Here is a 22,095-nt window from a genome sequence, read left to right as displayed (position 1 = left end):
TACATCCTATACATAATCTAAGATACTTTATATTCTCCCAAAGACCAGGTTTACTTCTTTCTCAGCCTTTATCCCCTTAGTAATTTGTACCAAACATTAACTGACCTATTCTTTCAATACAAATATTTACTCTGCTCCCGTTAAAAAACGTAGCACACTGCCACTATGATCTTCAGTAAATCTGAGAATTCTCATGACAACCAATCATTTTATTCCTGCTGAAAAAGCTACTTTAAAACATAAAAATGAAATAAATCTCATCATACTGCCATGACATTTTTTAAATGTCACATGAGAAAAGTTTACTACTTTAAAGGATTCATTTGTTGTTTAAAATATTTTTTAATAAAAATACTTTTAATTGACAGGGACTTTAGAATATATGTTAAAGAGACATTTCTTTAACCATACGAGCAAGCAACATTAGTCTACATTATGTATCATCATATAGGATCAGGTATTAATATATTTGATCAAATTCCTCTTTTATATGTATATATCTATGTCTAGGTAGATATATAGATATGTGCTTTTTTCATATTTCAGGAGTTATGCTTTTTATGCTATGGTGTGTAACCTGGTCATTATCAGGCCCTGAAGCCCTTCCTGGTGGAAGTTTATTTGGACTATTAATTATCTTTTATAGTGCCATTATTGGGGGGGAACTTTTGGAAGTCATTAAAATGCCTTCAGTGCCTCAACTTCCTCCTCTTCTTGGTAAGTTAATAATTAGCTCTTATTTCTTTGTCACTGACTACATGTAAATTATGACTATATTCTAGGCAGAGTAGATATAATTTAGAACTTTTTCGGTGTAATATGATCTATATAGCTTTTTATATGTGTATTTACTATACATGTATATATCTAGCTCTATTCTCTATACACACACAGATTTTTCCTGAAATATATTTTTAAATAATTTAAATATACTCAATATATGATTCTTGTTGCTTTATCATTTATTTAATAGGACATTTTTTACTTACCTTTAAATGTATTATAAAACAGAAAAAATTTGAAAAAGACTGAATTTTTCTGTAGATAACCTAACTCAAATACAACTACGAGATTCAAATACTGTAGTGACTAGGGCACCAAAAGTTTTTGTAATTTTGAAGTAAGCTGTTTGGACATCTCCACTATGTGTATTCATGGCTGTATCATCTGCCTAAACAATGTTATACCCTGTTTCTTCATCACTATTATTATATAACTCTCCAGGTAGACAGGAAAATTAGTGGAAAAACTTTTATTAGAGGTGTCTTGTATCTTCTAAGTATTCAGTACATTCAGACATTTAGTACACTGTCAATAGAGGTGATCACTCCCTCTTATCTCTAACACCCTTTCTGTGTTCATAACACCCTTTCAGCGCCTCCCAGGTATTCACTGAATCTTTTTTCTTCCTCTCCAAAACTTCTGCTCTTGACCTAACTCGGGCTGTTTGTTTCTGACTATTCCATGGACTATGGCAGAGTCTTCTGATTGGTCTCTCCTACAGTTTTATGTCTATCTAATTTACTGAGACCATCACAAAGAAAATGATAGACTCATTATCTCACTTCCTGCCTGAAACTTTCCCATGGGTCCTCCCTCTGCCAAAGCAGGGGAGGTAGCAGGCAGGGGTAGCTTTTCATGATCTGGCCCCTCCTGCCCACTCTACCACTCCCATCCTAGTCCTCTATGTTCAGCAATACTGAATTACTTGTTGCACCCCACTAAAGTATGTTATTTCTTATCTCCATTCCTTTATTTATGCTGTCTCCTCTACTTGTATGTAACCTGCCCTTCACCAGAGTAACAAGAGACATAGTATGTTTGAAGAAGGGAAATTAAATATTTTTGTTTTCTCTCTTGGAAAAATGAACTGAATCAGACATGGTTTATTTTTTTTTCCTCTAAGGGATGTTACTGGCTGGTTTTACCGTTAGGAATGTTCCATTCCTCAGTGATATCGTCCATCTTAGTAACACATTATCTTCAACGTTAAGAAACACTGCCCTTACCATTGTTCTAGTGCAAGCTGGGCTTGGACTCGATCCACAGGTAGATTTCCAGTTATACCTTGAGTATAGTTGTTTTAAATATTGGAGGCTTGTGGAAAAGAAAGAGTCAGAATTTCTGTTATAGCTGTTCTAGGTAGAGCAAAACCAAGATAAAGAAGAGAAATTTTACAGAAATATTTGTATGTTAATTTTACTTCTGGTCATCATATTACCAATATGAAGAGAAATCACTGTGATGTAAGATCTCTGTTAGAGATAGTCTTTACTTACTTACATAGAGCTAAATGTCCCTCCTACAATATTTATTATTTGGGAGTTGTGGCTTTTCTGTGAAGAATTATTTACTTTTCAGTTAACAAAGGATTAGGTCATCCCATAAAAGGTTATGGCTTTTGTTTTTTCAGAATGATTAAAATTTTCAATAATATTACCGTTTAATGAATTTTTTCCCACAGAATTATGTTCTTGATTATCTGTGCTTTACTGTAAAAGCTAATTTTTTTAAATGTTTCTTAAAATATTACTATTTAGGGATCATAAATCTGTTTGGGTTTTTAAAGATATCTGTTCATGAATATAACAACTATTCAGAATATAACAAATGTGGCAAATATGTAAGATTGGGGGAAGCATCTCAAGAACAAAAATAATTATAGACAGTGATAATTTATCATATTATGCAGTAGAAAATTTGAACCAGTGAGAAAATTTAAAAGTTCTCCTTTTTAGACAGTTATGCAGTTTTTAAGTGATTCTCTCTTTTGGCATGTTATAACTATTAAGCTAATCAAACAGTTCATCCCTAAAAGTTAACTGTTAGAAATAAATCTATAGGATACTTTCATTGTACTATTTACTAGGAAGATTGAGGAAGGTAGAAATAGTTCTTTAATCACAGGGAAAGGGGTCTTTTTTAAATAACTAAAAACAACAGTGTTTTATAAAATATAAAATAGTTTATCATTTAATATATGATGACATATAAAATGAGCTGTATTAGCAATTCAAGCCCAATGGGACATCTGGGAGGTTTAGTTTAGTAAAAGATTATTACCCAGATAAGACTACATATTTTAATATTTGCTTAAATAATTTTTTTGTTGGTCATTATAAGCTTGTCTAAATGTGACTATGTTTATATTTCAGGCTTTGAAGCATTTGAAGGGAGTTTGTTTAAGATTGTCTATGGGTCCATGCCTCATAGAGGCATGTTCAGCTGCTGTTATTTCCCACTTCGTTATGAATTTTCCTTGGCAATGGGGATTTCTATTAGGGTAACTTTTTCTCATTTTTCCCTGTGAAAATGTTCAGTTAAAAATGCTTTGTTTAAAATGATTGACATATTCAGAATATTGTATAGACAAGCTTATCATTAAAATTCTTTTTACAATAGGAGAAAATCTTGGAAATCGGTTGGTCACAAACAGAGCCATGTCCTCAGTCTACTGTATGCTTGACAAAATATTCATAGTCCCTGAATGCTTAATGCCAAGATAATTCACTTTATCAGTTTATTTTTTCTCTCCTATATTGTAATCTATCTCATTTTTTAATCTGTCTAATGGCCTCTTCCTTATATACAATATGTACACATATATATAGTAAGCATGTATTATTTATAATATGTATTGTATATGTGAAAGGTATAAATATTATAACAAAAAAACAAGCAAAGCAAACACTATTTTCCTAGATCCACTGTCCCATCTGTTACTATCCACTGTATACTTCCCTTCATGTCCAAATTCCTCAGAATAATAATCTGTAATCACTATGTCTATATCCTGAACTTCTCTCCATCTTTCAATACATTTAACTTTTGCATTCACTTGTGCATTCCAACAAAATTTATAGCAAAGTTCACTCATTACATACTTGCTGCCAAATCCAATGGATTTTTTAAATTAATTTTTATTATAAAAGTAATACACAAGTACATTTTCCTTTTGAAAAGTTAAAACTTTACAGATAAAATTAAAAAGCCCTCTGACCATGCCTTTAAATCCTAGTGCTCATATCCATACCCAAAGTGATAACTCCTATGAGTTTTATATTATCATTTTAGACCTTTAAAAATAATACTCTAAGCTGTTAAAAAAGAATTACATGTGGTGTATATCATATATAAAAATAATATTGTAATTCATGAAATGGGTATGATTTATATAAAAATATACAAATAATACTTTTTTCTTTGGAGATATTTTTGTGTGTTTTTATAGAAATCATATCTCTTTATCTGTGATTGGCCTTTTCATATCCTTTGTTCATTTTTCTATTGAGTTATTATTCTCTTTCTTACTGATTATATCAATGTTTTGTCTACGGGTATTACAAATGTCTCAGTACATCACTAGATATTTAACTTTGCTTATAGTGACTGTATTACTCTATAAAGGGTAATTTTTAAATTTTTTTTTATTGAAGTATAGTCAGTTTACAATTAAAAAGGGTATTTTATTATTTCTAACAGATAGAAGGGCCAATACATAAAAATATTCACTTGACCTTGAAAATCAAAAGGAAAAAAAGGAGGGAGGCAAAATATGGCTGCTTTAAAGATATATATATATAATATATATTATATATATAAAATCAAACTAATTTTTAATTTGTTTTTTAAGTAATCTTTTTTTTTTTTCTTTTTGGAAGTTTAGATTTCTGAATTTTTTCAATAAAGAGCTTCTTGCTACACTAAATATATTCTTTGGACAGCAACATTAGTATCACCTAAAAGCTTGTTAGAAATGCAAAATTTGGGGCCTCACCCCAGATCTTTTCAAGCAGAATCTGCATTTTAGTGAGATCCCCATGTAATTTGTTTACATATTAAAATTTGAAAGAAGAGTCTTAGATAGATCTTTTTCCTTCATGAAATTTTTCAAACATGAAGAGTAGAGAGAATAATATGTTGAACATCCTGTACCATTAACTCACACTTAACAGCCCCTAATGAATCTCAGAGTAAGTTACAGACATGATAATATTTTACCCCTATATCCTATAGTATGCATTTCTAAAAGGTAAGGGCATTTTCTAACTAAATTAACAACAATTTCTTAATATCTTTAGGTGAGTCTTTTTAAATTTTGATCTATGCAATATTTGATGGAGTCTTTCAATCAATCAAAGGGTTGTCTATCTATTTTTTTGTCCAGATCTTGGATATTTTTTCTCTCTCTTCAGTCCTCTTTTTTTATGTCCTTTTGTAACTCCCTACTCCATACTTAATAAATTTGTCTTTATAGTTTTCATTTGCTTGCCTTTGCAGTACACACTGGAAAATTTTTGTCTGCTCAGTTCTCTAGCTTATTAACTCACTCTACATTATGTCTGTATCATCATTTATTTCTTTAAGTTTGGCACTTGTTAATTTCTAAGAACTATAGTTAAATGTTATGCACAGATATAGTATACTTTCAAGATTCTGAGGATATTTATAGTTATTCTGAAGTCATGTTCTGGTTATTCTCTTTTTAGTATATCTCTTTCCTCAGGTATAAATTTTTCCATTTAATGAATGTGGTACCTCAATCCAAGGTATTGGCTTTCCCCAAATATTTGGTGATACTTTAATGGGTACTCATTTTTTAAATTTGAAACTTTCTATTAATTTGTGATTGCTTTATCTGTTTGCTATTGTCTTCTTTAGGGAATAGGCCATGCTACCAAGCAAGTTACCTTAGAAGCTGAGGCTGAGATTAAGATTCTTATGCAAATGATTTATTAAGGGAGCTCTCAGTAGAAACCTCTGAGTGAAGAAATCCAGATAGGACTGTGGAAAAAGTCAGTGGTTCCCAAACTTTGCTACTTATTAAAATCACCCAGGGAGCTTTTGAAAATCCCAGAAACTAGAGGAGTGATGTCAGCAAGATGACAGAATAGGACATTCTAGGCTCACCTTCTCCTGAGGAGACAGTGACATAACAATATGAGGACCAGACTACCTTTATGGGAACTCCAGAAACCACTTGAGAGATTACAGCATTCCATGTAAGCACAAGGTCAGGAAGAGGCACACTGGCACAATTAGAACATTCCATTGCACTTACTTATCATCCCTCATTCCTCTCCTGCACAAAAAGGGGCAATCAGGAGAAAGCTCAACTTTTGGCTTCTCCCTCAGGAGGGAAAGAAAAAGCTGGAACATGTGTCCTGCATTCTGGATTCTTAAGAGACTGTCCAAAGGACTGGTTTCTGTCTCATCTGACTTGGAGCACTGACAGAAAAGAAAATGGCACATTTTAGATGCCTAAGGTCTAGTGAGAACAAAAGTGACTCCAGTGCATTGTTACAGTCCGGAGATACTGCAGTACTGCTGATAGATACTGGAGTAGAAAAAGGCCAAAGACCAGCTGGAGATAATGCACCCAAACCCAGAGAAGATGCATTACAGAAAGGTTTAAGAGACTCTCAGAATCTCAAGCTAGGCTGATTGGTGAAGGTCCTTCCCTAGTGAAGACGTCCATAAAGACCAGGAGAGATAGCTGTTTTTTCAAATATACAAATTTCAACAAAAGATAACAAGACCTACAAAGAAACAAGGAACAAAATAAAACTCCAGAAACCAATCCTAAACAACTGGAAATGTATGACTTACTCACAAGGAATTCAAAATAACCATCATGAAGATGCTCAGTGAGCTCAAAGACATCACAGACATCTAAAAGAAATAAAAAAATGATGGATGAACAAAATGAGAATACCAACAAAGATATAGAAGCTATTAAAAAAAAAAAAACCCAAAACTAAATTCTGGAGCTGTATAATACAATAACTAAATTGAAAAATGGACTAGAGGGATCAACAACAGACTAGATCAGATGGAAGAAAGAATCAGTGAACTTGAAGACAAGTCATTTGAAATTATAGTCAGAAGAGCAAAAAGAAAAACAAATGAAGAAAAGTGAAGAGATGCTAAGGGATTGTGGGTTGCTTTAATGGACCAGTTTATGTATTATGGGAATTTCAGGAAGAGAAGAAAGAGATAAATGGTCAGAAAGCCTATTTAAAGAAATAATGGCCCAAAACTCCAAACTTGAGGAAGGAAATGGACATAAAAATTCAAGGTGACCAGAAAACTCCCATTAAGATAAAACCAGAGACCTACACTAAGGCACATTATACTTAAGGTGTCAAAAGTCATAGAAAGTGAGAATCTTGAAAACAAGAGAAAAGCAAGAGCTCCCATAAGATAATAGATTTCTCAGTAGAAACCTTGCAAGCAAGAAGAGAATGGGATGATATATCCAAAATGCTGAAAGGAAAAAAAACAGCCAACCAAGAATACTATATCTAGCAAACCACATGTAAAAGCTTCATAGCATTGAATTTGGCAATGATTTCTTGAATATGACACTTAAAAGCATAGGCAAAAAAAGCAAAAATAGATGGAACTGCAGAAAACTTAAATACTTCTGCACAGCAAAGGAAACAAAGTGAAAAAGCAATGCACAGAATGGGAAAAAATAATTGCAAACCATGTATCTGAAAAGACATCAATATTCAGAATATATAAAGAACTACAACTCAACAATTTCCTGATTAATGGGCAAAGGACTTGAATAGGCATTTCTACAAAGAAGATATACAAATGGCCAACAAGCATTTGAAAGTGCTCAGCATTTGTAATTATCAGAGAAATGCAAATCAAAACCACAATGAGATAACACTTCATAACCATTAGGATGGTCACTATTTAAAAAAAAAAAAACTAGAAAATAACAAATGTTGACACAGACATAGAGAAATTGGAACATTTGTACACTTCTGCGGGGAATATAAAATGGGCAGCTGCTATGGAAAACAGTTTGGAGTTTCCTCAAAAAACCAAAAGGAAAATTACCATTTAATCCAGTAATGCCACTTCTGGGCATATATCCAAAAGAACTGAAAGTAGGCTCTCAAAAGAGATATTTGCATGCCCACATTCATTGCAGCATTATTCACAACAGCCGAGAGGTAGAGATAAGCCAAATACCATGGACAGATTAATAGATAAAGAAAATGTAATATGTGTGTGTGTGTATCTATATACACACACAATATTATTCAGCTGTGGGAAAAAAAAAAAAAGGAAATTCTGTCACATTCTACAGCATGGATAAACCTTGAGGACATTACATTGATTGAAATAAGCCAGGACAAATATCGTATGATTCCATTGACATTTCTAGAGTAGTCAAATTCATGTTAACAGAAAGTAGAATTGTGGTCGCCAGGGCTGAGGGGAGGGGGGTAAGGATGTTGTTCCATGAGTATAGAGTTTCAGTTTTGCAAGATGAAAAAGTTCTAAGTATGTGTTACACAATAATGTGAATATAGTTAACACTGCTGAACTGTTCACTTAAAAATAATTAAGGGTTAATTTTATGCTATGTATTGTTTACAACAATTTTAAAAACTTTACAATATCCAAGTATTCAGGTCAAACTCCATCCTAAATCAGATCAAAATGTCTGGGAGTGTGATCCAGGCATCAGTATTTTTTACAAATCCCCAAGTACGTGGTAAGATCACTGTCAGTGATCGCTGCTTTCTGATATGTAAACCTTTGTGTAATACCTTCTTAAATGTGGCCTGAACTTACTGACTTGCTCCTAATGGACAGAGTAAAGCAGAAGTGATAGGATATCACTTCTAAGATTTGGTTGTAAGAAGACCATGGCTTCTGTCTTCCTTGTTCTTTTGCACTCTTAATCGCTTGTCTTGGGGGAAGTCAGCTGCCATGTTGCAAGCAGCCCTGGGAGAGACCCCCATGGCAAGAGACTGAATTCCTGTCAACAGCCATGAGAGTAAACTTGGAAGCAGATCTTCCCCCACCCACCTCATGAGAGACCCTGAGTAAGAGGCATACAGCGAAGCCACACTCAAGATTCCTGGCCTACAGAAGTTGTGAGATAAGAAATGGATGTTGCTTTAAGCTTCTAAGTTTGGGCATGATTTGTTAAGCAGCAGTGGATAAATAGTACACCAGGTGGTTCCAATGTGCTATAAAGTTCAGGAGCCACTGAACTAGGCAAATACGTGTTTTCAGAGAGTTCTAGGGCCTTCTTGACTCCCTAGGGAAATCCTGAGCATAAACTGCACCAGAGAGGTTGTACAGCCAGAGGTAAAGGAGCTACACTGTTAGACCCTCACATCAGTCAGTCATTGGCAGGAGCTGTCTGGAAGGGGGAAGTTGTGGACCCCTTTAGCATCCGCAAGTAAGCTCTTGTTATCAGGGCAAAGCTCCCAGAAAGCTGCAGGTGTTGGTGGTTAGCAGCCAGCAAGCCGCAGCTGGGGGATGTGTGCACTGGGCTGGTAAACGGGTTCCCGTGAGGCACCAAGAGCATCTCTGCACACCATGTACTGCAGCATTTAGAAAGTGAATGTGGAAGACACACAGCAAGGTTCTGAATGGGATATGCAAACAGAAGGTATTCTGAGCAGGAATTTAGGAATTTCCCCATTCCTCATGGGTGTCATCAGCCATCCCAGAAATTTTTTCATTTGCCTTTATAACTGAGGTGCCCACACTCATGGTTCCTTCTTTTGGACAGATAGCTCTGTTCCTTACTGACTTGTTCAGGAGATAGGAATGGTGTGGGGACTACAAGTGACTGACTATTGTTACAGTGGTACTCTGAGTAATCACCCATTTGATTTCCTCAGGAGTCCCTCCTGCTCCCAGAATCTGCCATTTCTGGGCTTAGAGCATTTTTAGAAGTATATCGTATCTTCTATAGCAGTCTTTACTTACATGCATTTTGGCTTCTGGTTTCCTTTTTCAGTCCTAAACTGTCTCTTATCTTCCTGGGATACACTTAGTTTCTTGTCCGTTGAGGAGTCCCCTTTTGTTTTCTAAAGTTGTAAAGGTTAATTTATTGTTATACAATTTATTATAAAAACACTGTTTGGTTAAAAGGATGTGTTTTAATTGGTTTTCAAAGATTTCCTCTCAGTTTTGTGTTAGGTGCTGTCTCTCCTGCGGTTGTTGTCCCTTCCATGCTTCATTTACAAGAAGAGGGATATGGTGTTGAGAAAGGCATTCCAACCTTATTAATAGCTGCCAGCAGTTTGGATGACATCCTGGCTATCACTGGATTCAATACATGCCTCAGCATAGTCTTCTCCTCAGGTAAACAAAAAAATACAGCAGCTACCATTATAATTCATACCTTTTTTGTTCTTTAAACAAGGTTTCTGGCTTTACTTCTTCATTTATTAATGAAGACTTTTCGATTTAACATCTTTTTTATTCTTCATAGAAAGCTCATTTTAGGCCAGGGAAGAAATTTCTATGGGTTAAGATACCACTACTTAACACAAGTGAGTTCCTTTTAATAACCAAATAGTTCAGTTAACTTGATAACCCATATTATTACCACTTACCTACTCATGTTGTTTTGGAATTTTATCACAGTTTTCAACAGAAAAATTTAGACAGCAATATTATTATTACTACTAATATATTTAATAGATACTTTTGAGATGTACCTTTCTGGCCATCATGATAAATAACTAGTTGCTCTGTTATTAAGATAAGTTAATATATAGAGTGTGGACAGATGTGTGTCTTTTTGGTAATAGTGGGCCAAGATCCTGCACCAATTCTAAATCCCAAGGTGATATTTGGTGTTGAATGTCACTGCAGGAATTGTAAAACCAAACATTCCACATTTAATAATGCTTTAATTATCTGCCAAATTTAATCTTCTGTATTACTAAAGCACCAGATTATTTTTAAGTTGAAAAGTTATATGTAGTTTCTCTTAAAATCATAAGGTATAAATGAATAAGAAGAAAAAGGGAAAAGATAAAAATAAAATTTGCAATAGTCATACACCCAGGAATAAAAATTCTGAATCTTTTGGTGTAAATTCACCCAGACTTCTCCCTGCCCCACCTCTATCTGTCTCTAGCTCTCTCTCCCTCTCCTTTTTCTCCCTCCCTCACTCTCTCTCTTCCAATGTTCTTATAAAAATTATTGAACATTAACTATACTTTCTTATAACCTGAGTTATTTTGAACTTAACTGTATACTGCAGATGTGTTCCTTTTCAGTAAATATATTTTGATGACATTTTTAATGGTTGCATAGTATTTGATTGGCTGCATCATGATTAGTTAACATGTTGAAAATTGAAATTGATGCCAGTATTTACTATTAAAACAATGCTTCGTTGAGTATCTTACAGCTAAATCATTGTACCTAATCTTAATATTTTCTTAACCTTTAAAGAGAAATTGGTGAGTTAAAAATTATGTAACATTAGAAGATTTTTTGAAATATATTCCCACAACATCATGTCCTACCAGGGTGCACAAGCATGCTACTTTCTCTTCACCTTGTTCAGAATTAGGTGTTACCAGTCCTGTTTACCTTTGCCAATTTGATAGGTGAAGAGTGAGCCCTCTTTAAATGAAGTACGTTTGAGTACGAGTGGTGTTAAACAAATGTTCGTGTTTATTGGCCATTACCATTTTGGAATGTTTTGTAAATTGCTTTTCTTGAAATATTTTGCCTATATCCTATAGGTGTGTTCATCTTTTATTCTTGATTTGTCAGGATTCTGCATAAAATTAAGAATGATAACCCTTCATTTTATAGCCTGTGGTTTTTTTTAATTTGACTCTTAACTTTATATCTTTTTTTTTGTCATTCAGCAGTCCTACATTTTTAATTGTCAAATCTGGCAACCTTTCCTTCATGACTGGTTTCAGTCATTCTTTCAAAAAATATTTTTTGTGCTCCTCTTCCGTTGTGCCAGCTACTGTATCAGACACCGAGGATGAACAGTGAACAGCAATATTAGCTTTTATTGAGTAATTGCTTGGGACTTTCTGTAAGTTCTATAGATGTTTTTACTCATTTAATAGTCACAATAGTGCTAAGGTCATTTTATAGATAAGGGAACTAAGGAACAGAGGTTAACTTGTTCGAAGTCACAGATCCAATAAGTGGGGGAGCCAAGATTCAAATCTGGCAGTTTGACCCCAGTCTCACACTTTTAAGTACTATTTTATACTGCCTTCCAGCCCATCAGACAAAAAAAGAGCGTGTGGCCCATGTTCTCAAGGAGTTTATATTAAACAAATAACTACAAATGTGATAAATATTACATAGTATAAGATGCTGTGGGAACATGCTACAGGAGACCAAATCTGATTTGAGGAGGACTGAAAAAAATGAAAACCAAGCAGGTACATACTTAAAAAGTCCTCTTCCATGACATGACTATGTAAACTATCTCTTAAAATCTTAAGGACTTTTAAAGTTCTATTTGATACATTAGATCTTCAAAACATCTAGTTTGGAATATGATAGCTATTGAGATCTGACCTCACCTTCCAAGTCAGTTGGCCCTTTTTCCATTATGTAATGTCCTTCTTTATCTCTTGTGACAGTATTTGACTTAAGGTCTACATTGTCTGATATAAGTATGACCACCCTGCTGTCTTTGGGGTACCATTTGCATGGAATATTTTCTTCCATCCTTAAAGTTATAACAATCTGTTTTAAAATGATAACAATTAATTTCAGTTGCATAAAAAAACTCTACACCTCTGCTCCTTTACCTCTCACCTTCGTCACTTTGTTATCAGTGTCACAAATTACATCTTCTTATATTATATATCCATTAATATAGTTTTATAGTTATAGTTATTTTTGTGCTTTTATCTCAAATTCTGTAACAGAATTGAAAGTCATTTACTCATCACAGTACAGTATTACAGGATTCTGAAGTCATCTACATGCTTACCTTTACCAGAGGTTTACATGCTTTTGTATTACTGTCTGAATGTCCTTTTATTTATACTTAAAGGATTCCCTTTAACATTTCTTATGAGGAAGGTCTAATGGTTATGAACTCCATCAGCCTTTGTTTATCTGGAGAGTCTTAATTTCACCTCCACTTTGAAGGACAATTTTGAGGGACAGTATTCTTGATTGGCATTTTTTTTTTCCTTTCAACACTTTGAATATATCATCCTACCTTCTTCTGACCTTTAAGATTTCTTCTGTGTAATACTTTTGATAATTTCATGGAGCTCCCTTGTACATTATGAGTCACTTTTCTCTTGCTGTAAATTTTTAATTAGTTTGTGGAGTTTCATAAAGCCTTTGGACTATATATTGTTGGTAAATCGGTGTCTCTGTGGGGGATCAAGTTCTAGGGTTCCCATTCCACCGTCTTGCTGTTGTCACCATCCATTTCTATTATTTTTAATGGGATAGTATTTCTAAAATATGTGTATTTATATAACTTATTGACCTGAATACACAGAGCATAACTGAACTTTTTTTTGTGACCCAGGATCGTTTTTTTAAAAACTCAGTACAATAAACTACTTGTATCCATGGTACATAAAATATATTGGAAAATCAGTTGGTCCCTGAATATTACTAGGGTTGACCTTGGGATAAATCTTTTTTTATGTTGTTGTTGTTACTAAATTGTCCTTTTCATGTTTAAATCATTTGTCTGTTACACTAGTACATCAGAGAAAAACATTACCAGCCATGTGCTAGGTGAAGGAGGTGCTCCTTTGCCAGTCCCTGTGTGTTCTTTTACCTCACCTGACTGTAAGGGGAGCATATTGTGGTTTCACTTCTTTGTTTTCTGACCCATTTATTCAATGAACATTTCTGAGTTGTGTGTGTATATATTAAATCATTTGAGAGAACATACTGAATTTATCAAATAGATCTGCATGTTTTCATGTGTTTGAACATTAAAGGTCCACTTTTGTGTATATGTTCTGTAAAATACATACCTTTCTTTATGAATCACCTACAGTTGATTTTCTGATGTATTGGATATGTGAAAATATTTCTCTATGAAATGTTTTTCTTATTGCATGCCCTTACAGGTGATATTCTTAGTAACGTCCTGTCCTCTTTTCGGGACATACTTATTGGTGTGCTGGTAGGAGCTGTTTTGGGAATGTTTGTTCGATTTTTTCCAAGTAGAGATCAGGTAAGTAAAAAATAATCTATTTTTTTGGAAGTACAGTATTAGACATTTCTTTCAAAAATTTGAACTTTTGGAAGATCCATGAAATAATAAATTTAATATTTAGTTCTCTTTTGCCAAAAAGAGAGAGGCATCCAAAAAAATGCCTGCTTTCTGCTTAAAACTAATCACAGTTGTGATTGATACAGGTCAGTGGCCCTAGCGGAAGTCTTTGCTTCCTGATTTGGCAAATAAGGAATATCAGAAAAATGTACTTAATACAGAGTACCCTCTCCATTCCAACCCACCCTTTTCTTCAGTAACTTGCCTATTGACTCCTGACATTTTTTCCTAATCTTTTCCCCTCAAACTTTCCACTGAACAATTTTGAGGAAATATATTTCCATTTATCCCTGCATGTTTTAAATTCGCTTCCATCCCCTTTGACTGAGGCAACACTATCAAACTCAACCCTTTTGTGCCCTAAAGGATATGCCATTATTCTTGGATTTCCATAACTTCCATCTTAATTTCCCTGTAGCTATTGTCTTAGCTAAAGAGATATTTGAACATTTATTTTTAAGAATCCTTTGGATATGTTATATGGAACTACAGGTTACATGAGTCTCTTTTCTTTCATTCTTCTCTCACAGTTAAGATATTATAACCATTTTACTGATGTTTGTGTCAGAGATGTGTTAGAAGCTGAAATTTAACAATTGCAAATTTTCACTTGATACCAAGTCTGCTAAAGTATATGGTGAATGAGAAAGTCAAAATTTTAGACATTATTTGATGTTACATATAAAGACATGCTATCAAAGTTTAATAATAAATGATAGATAATATAAATATTGTATAATATATTTAATGTAAATTAATTTCCAAGAGTCCGTCTAATTCTAGAGAAAGCTTCCAGTGAAGAGAGCATTTCTGCTGTTGAGTATGTGTGTTTCTGCCGTCTTAGGCGGCCATCGCATTGGTATGAATGCAGCTGGAGGATTATGCACACTGGTACTGAGTTTCATTGCAGGGAATGGTTGGTCCAAAGAAAAGGTGAATATTTTTAATATGTCATTCTTAGAAAGATAATATAACTGCATTTTTTTTACATCTATAGTGGGCATTTAAGCAGTCTTCTCATTCTAGTTGGAAGATGTTCCAAAAGTTTGTATGTTCAAGGAAGTGAATGAATCAATCAACCAAAGAAATAAAATATTCAGGAAAAGGACCCTGAAATACACTAAAATGCAATCAGAAGTTGAGTTATCACATCAGGCCTTTCTATTTTCCAAGTTTTATGCAATATGACTGTAACTTTTATTGATTTTATTTATTATAATTTTAGTTATACAATTAATACATGAAAATATACTCAAAGTATTAAAACAATACAAAAGGCCCACACATGGAATAAAATGTAAAAGACTCGTTTTCCCCCACCATTCCCAAAATTCAAACCCCCTTCCCAGATCATTTCCTCTAATCACTCCTCTATTTGTAGACCTTTAGATCACTTCCATTTTTTTGTTATTATAAACAGTGCTGAACACTGAACAGTCCTGTTCATGTGTGGTTTTGCAAATCTACAAGTACTTCTGTAGGAATAGATTTCTAGAAATGAAATTTCTGAATTTAGAAACAGTATATTTCTGTTTTTGATGGGTACTGCCAAATTATCCCTTGAAAAGTTTATTTGCACTGTTTACTACCAACAGTGTAGGAGAGTCCCCTAATACCTAAACCCATCAACAAACTTGGATATTATCAGTCTTTCCTTTTTTTTTTTTTTTTACAATCTGATAAGTAAGAAACTATGTAACATTGTTATTCCTTACTTACATTTCTCTCATTAGTGGTGGAGTAAGCTTCTCTTCATATATTTTTTATAACTGTCTATTCATATTCTTTTCCCACTTTTAATTGGTTTCTTTGCCTTTTTGTTCCTAATTTATAGAGTTCCTTTATATGTTAGGGCTAACTAATCCTTTGTTATGTATATATTGCATATAATTTTTGCTTATCTTCAGCTTTGCTTTTGATGTCTTTTGTATGGAAGTAAAATTTCCTATAATCAAAACTGTCAGTTCTTCCTTTTTGGTTTTGGGTTCTGTATCTTGTTTAAGAAGGGTTTTTTCACTCAAGATTATCAGATTATAAACATTATAATACCTTCTATATTATCATCTAATACTTTGGTAGTTTTGTTTTGCATTTAGTTCTTTAATTCTTCTGGGATTTATTTTTGTGAATGTTGTGAGGTAAGGATGTACATGTGTGTGTTTATATGTATTCATAGACATACATATGTATACATATAATATATATGCATATGAATTGGATAATCAGCTTTTGCCAAATTATTTATTGATTAATCCATTGCTTATTTGGTAATTTTTAAGTGCCTCTTTTAACATGTTCTAAACTGTCACTCACATACATATACATAAATTTACTTCTGGAATCTATTTAATCCTACTTAGCCATTCTTATGCCGATACCACTCTATTTTAAATTACTGTAGTTTTTCGTCTCAAAATCTAATATAGAAGATTCCCTCTTATTGTACCTATTTTTAAAGTATTTCTTGGCTGTTTCTGCCTATATTCTTTTCTTCGATAAATTTTAGAATCACCTTGAGAAGTTCCCTATTCAAAAATCATACTGGCATTTTGTTTAGTATTCAGATAAAATCATAATTATAAAAGAAATCAAATGACTAATCAATTACAATTAAATAAATAAATGAAAACTATTAGTTTTTTTACATGGCAAAGGAAATTAAACAATAAAGAATAAATAGGTTTTAAAGATTAAAAGTAATGAATAGGATAGTGCGCTATAAAGAAGAAAGAGTAATACTGGTTTTCCTCTGTTATTTCCTTTTTAAATTTTACTTTTATAAACGGTAACCAGAAAACCCAGTCATAAGGGGAATAGTTATGAAGACAGTTTATGCCCCAAACAAAAGATATCAAAGTTTCTCCTCCTGCAAAAAAAAAAAAAACAAACCCAGACTGAGATTAAAAATCTCTTCATCCAAATTCCCGGAGAAGAGCCAGAGTACTGTTATGTCAGTAGGGGCATTTCCTGTAAGGACGTAGTTGTGGAAGTAGCACTGGGAGGGATTATTCCCAGAAAGGGAAGCTGCGCAGCAACCAATTAAGACTCTATTACATGTTTTGATTTGGTTTTTAAGGAGAAAATAACTTTAAACTTGCATTGTATGTAGGTCCTTTGGAAGTAGGCCTAACAGATTACCAGAATTTTTTTTTCCCAGTAGGTTAGGACATATCAGGATTCACTTTCCTGGGATTGGGTCCCAGAATAATTACTAGTGGAGGTCTTCCCAACTCCCTTCTGAGAGCTGAAATGTGTGAATGATCTTCAGTATGTTCTCACCAGGCATAATTAGGTTCTATCTCTGTTCAGTTGCCTTACAAAGAAAAGCTAGAACTCTTAACTGCACCGTCATGACATGTATGGAAATCCAAAGACCTTAATTGTTCCATGACAAATTTACCAAAAGATATTTTACTTTATTGCTTTGTAGATTTCTTTTAATCAAATTTCTACCTAAGTGTTTGTGTAAAAGAATTAACCCACTCAATTAATTTTTATTGTTTTAACATTTCTTCTACAAATATAATATCTTAAGTTTATTAAACGTTAAGAGAGACTTTAAACTTCTGAATTGCCAATACTTTTATGTGTCACAATAACTGAAAATGTATTACTCTTTTCTACAGATTAAAGTCCAAAAAATTATTGGAACTGCATGGAATATTTTTCAACCCCTTCTTTTTGGTTTGGTTGGAGCAGAAGTATCTGTTATCTCTCTTCAGTCAAATGCTATTGGTAAGAATGATTAGAACCACAGAAAATAGAAGATTTGAAAATATTTAAGAAAACTTTGAATAATTTTTATTTTTATTTATAATATGCTATAAGGACCTTCTTCAGAAGCTCGTGTTGTAACATGTATTTATTCTTCCTTACCATGTATGCTCTTTGTAACAAAAAACAACCCTGAATATCTTCCCTGAGTGATCTAAGGAAATGAAGATTAGAATTCTTTTCTGAGGGGAAATAGTGGATACCATCAGTACCTTTTGAATGCTTTCATTTATAGTAAAAGTTCAAAGTCTGTTAGCTCAAAATTAAATAAATATACCCTATCTTATTTTTCATTATACTCCACCATCAGGTTATCTCTTGCACTTTACATAGAAACCTCAGTCATATTTGTTTTTTTATGATTATTATTTTTACTTAAAAAATAAAGGTATAAAGAGACAATAACCTTAAAATGCTTTCAACCCTTTTGCAAGTCATATCTCTAGGCATAAAGAACCACTTCTTCCCAAATACTGTGTTTCTTATGTTTGTTTTTATCTGTTGTAGGCATTTGTGTTACTACCTTGAGTTTGGCATTATTGGTTCGAATTTCTTTTACATTTGTATTGACGTGTTTTACTGGCTTTAAATTTAAGGAGAAAATATTTATTGCTTTATCGTGGATGCCCAAAGCTACAGTCCAGGTAAGAACATATTAAATCATTCTGATAATTTTAATGTTGATTTTTTTTAATTCTAAATGAAAAGTGTTACTTTAGTCACCAAATGTGGGGTATTAGCCTTACTTTTAAAATCCTTGATTGAGCATAAGTACTCACTAAAATTAATGTAATTTTTTAAAAACTCAGTTCTAAAAGGAATTTTTCTGAAATTGAAAAGTGTGCTTTTAATGACAAATACTTCCTAAACTTTAAAAACATTTTTCTATTTTACCAATATATACAATGAGTCTATCTGAAAATTGGAATTTTTACATTTTGCTGAACATTATAGAGCTAAATGTTATTATTTTAAAGTAGAGACACATTAATTCTTTTTATTTTTTTAATTGAAGTAGTCAGTTACAACGTGTCAATTTCTGGTGTACAGCATAATGTTTCAGTCATACACGTACATACATATATTCCTTTTCATATTCTTTTTCATTATAGGTTACTACAAGATATAATTCTTTTTAAAATATATCTTTCCTACCCCTGCCACCCACTCTACCGTACATGAATGTACATATATTATTTTTAATTACGTACTTAATTTGTATGACTATGTTATTAATGACTGATTCTCTCCTCTAGACTATACAGGAAGGATAAGAACAGTGTCTGGTTTTTTTGTTATTTTTCTGCTAACACTTAACACAATGCCTAGCATGCAGGAGGTACACAATAAATAAGCACTGCATGCCTACAAGAATGAAAGATGAATGACAGAATGAACAAAAAGGAAGACCTTGTAGTTTTGCTTTCTGATTCAGTGATAAGGTATTGCTACTTATTGTCAGCCTGCTTACCCTGGCAACATAATGTCTTGATTTCCTGAAATTCTTTTCTCCATTGTTATTCCAAAACATTGGCTCTTGAGTTTCCATGCAACAAAACTCTTTATATGTCTTGGTTAAAAAAGTAGATCCCTGGGACTAGGCTGCGTGTTTTGAATACCATGTTATTTGCCTATAACCTTAGGCAAGTTACTTTATAATCTCTCAGTGCCCAGCGTATAGATTCCAAACTTGTCAGTTTTACTATATCACACTGCCTCCCAGTAGGAAGAACAAGAAGATGGACAGCAAAATCCTAGAGAACCATAAGAAACCTTAGCATTTGTGTTGTCTTTTTGCAGCCAAGAACCTGGTGGTATAGGTAGAGGCAAATAAGCATAACCCTGGTTCAGTTAGAAGTCCTGAGCTTCTGAAGGTAATGTGAGCACTCAAAAAAGAAATTTAAACAGGGGAATGCTGAGATGACAAGAACACAAAATCAGCCCCAAAATGTCTGTACACTGGTTTGTCACTATTTCACTCTCCTTCCAGATATATTTGCTAAGAAGAACATAGAATTGATGAGTAATTTATGACAATTCTTCAGCACTTTAAGTCTTGTCTCCTTTCTAGTAGTCTGGTACTAGGTTTTCTGTTTGTTTTAACAGAACTGTTTACTTTTGTTGTATGTTAACTCCATTTAACATTTTTCTTTATGCTTCATCTTTTTCTCCTCTAAATATAGGCTGTATTAGGTCCTCTGGCTCTAGAAAGAGCAAGAATCAGCGCACCTCATTTGGAACCATATTCGAGGGATGTGATGACAATAGCTTTTCTAGCCATCTTGATCACAGCTCCAAATGGCGCTGTAATTATTGGCATTCTGGGGCCCAAAGTACTTACTCGCCGTGACCCAAGCAAAATGAAAGTGGAATTGTCAGAATTAGAATTACATTAAAAAGTTGACTTGCCGTCACCTGCCTGTTTCTCTTAATGAATTCTCTTACATGAGAGAAAAATTAAAAGGTTCAAATATGTGGAGACTGTACATAGAACCAAGGATTTAATAAATATATGATTTTACTACAGACTTTCCTATGACTTTTTATTCCAAAGTAAATTTAATAAAAATAATAAAAATAGAATGCCTTCTTAGTATTTATGTATTTCAAGAACAAAGTAAATTTATAAATACTGAAATTTTAAAGAATCCATTAGGCTGGATTTGCTGCCATAATGCAAACTAAGCATAATTTTAAAATTAAATGAACCTAATAACAGAAAGATAAGGTAAGATAAGTCTCTAAATAGGAGAAGTAGAACTATCAGGTTAATAATTCAATTAAGAAGGTCACCAGAAAAGGGGAAAAAAATGACAAGAATAAAACATACCAACTTTAAATGGGTCAACCAAGTGCATTTTAAATTCTGATTTTAGTGACTATCTGAATAAATACGTTAAGTAAAAGAACCAAAGTTAGACTTACATTTCTTCTGCAGACCCTTAAAATGACAGTCTGGTTAAATAGTTTTTAAACGAAACATATCTGTAATATTTATTTGCAGATATAGAATTAAATCACAAGTGGAAATGAATTATAATTTTTCAGTTAGTATAAAACAATGTAGGAATTAAAGTCAGTCTGCAAAAATGAAAGACTAGTTGACTATTGTCCACATGAGACTTTTTTTTCTTAGTGATACAGTATCACCTTTAAATTCTGGCTGATGAAATCTGCTCTATATAGAATCCATCACAAGCAAAATGCAGTTTCAGTTGATTTTCAAGGTTCTTTATTTTAAAGTTAGAAGGGTCATGTAAAATATCTTCTCAAATAGCCTTCATGAATGGCCTCCTAGAAATTGTTCAGATTTCTTTGGCAAAAGCCAAATATAGGGACTAAACATTACTTTGGTTTCTCTCCTCCCTCTTCTATATAAGCAAGGTATTAAAATAGCACAAAATATGAATTTACACATGAATTTACAAAGTAACACAACTGTAATTTAAGGCAACCAAAATTATGTATCTATTCCTACTAAGCCTGAGACCTTTCACAAAATACATTGCTAGAACTGCCAAAAGTTCAAACACACCCAGATAATTTTGGGAGAAGATAAACTAGCTACTGTTCTAATAGCATTTCCATCTGTCCTTTTACAGCTTGGCACATTTGTGACCCTATGCCTCATTTTCAACTATTTTAATTCTAGTACTAAAATTTTAAAAATTTAAACTGCACCAATGTTTTGACTAATGTTTAAATCATGAGGGCATATCATTTGTACTAGTAACAAAATGAAAATATATTTACATTCATAAGATTGTGTCTTATATTTACAAGATTAGATTTTAAAATAAAAAATTGATCTTAATAGAAGATAAATCATATCCAGAATGAGGACATATGTTTCTAATTCAGGGAAAACTGTCATTTTTGTGATTTATAGATTTTTTTCTTAAATTTAATGTATTAAATTTGTTTTATATGTTCATTAGACCAAAACATTCTGCTTTTTAAGGTAGTCTTACAGGTATCCATGCTTAATATGAATTTAAAATTTTCTACTTAGAAAAATTCTTTTATATAAATTAATTAATGTCATTTAAAAATTACAACCAGTTAACAATGTATACAGTATTCAAATGTTCGGAGTATTTAAACAGATAAATACAAGAATATTGTTCTTCATAAATTTATCAAGTGTGTCTTTGATTCTTTGATAATTTGTTTTCTGCTGTTTAAGGAATTTTTATTAAAGCAAGAATTTTATAATACAAGTTAGATTTCCTTGCTCCATTATCAATTTT

General features: G+C 32.9%; 1 protein-coding gene across 1 annotated transcript in view; it reads left to right on the top strand.

Moving 5' to 3' along the window:
* The window catches only part of SLC9B1 (solute carrier family 9 member B1), a 50,209-nt gene extending 29,838 nt beyond the window's left edge, over positions 1-20,371 (top strand). The window contains exons 5-13 of the mRNA XM_032466464.1: positions 547-717; positions 1,907-2,049; positions 3,156-3,283; positions 9,953-10,128; positions 13,866-13,972; positions 14,855-15,004; positions 17,698-17,806; positions 18,353-18,489; positions 20,029-20,371. Coding sequence (XP_032322355.1) covers positions 547-717; positions 1,907-2,049; positions 3,156-3,283; positions 9,953-10,128; positions 13,866-13,972; positions 14,855-15,004; positions 17,698-17,806; positions 18,353-18,489; positions 20,029-20,241 — 1,334 coding nt within the window. The 3' untranslated portion in view covers positions 20,242-20,371. The remainder of the gene's footprint in view (positions 1-546; positions 718-1,906; positions 2,050-3,155; positions 3,284-9,952; positions 10,129-13,865; positions 13,973-14,854; positions 15,005-17,697; positions 17,807-18,352; positions 18,490-20,028) is intronic.
* Positions 20,372-22,095: the final 1,724 nt, after the last annotated feature.

Source organism: Camelus ferus, chromosome 2 (genome assembly GCF_009834535.1).
Source record: "Camelus ferus isolate YT-003-E chromosome 2, BCGSAC_Cfer_1.0, whole genome shotgun sequence".
NCBI lineage: Eukaryota > Metazoa > Chordata > Mammalia > Artiodactyla > Camelidae > Camelus > Camelus ferus.
Note: the sequence above shows the minus strand (reverse complement) of the source record. Positions and strands in the feature narration are given on the sequence as shown.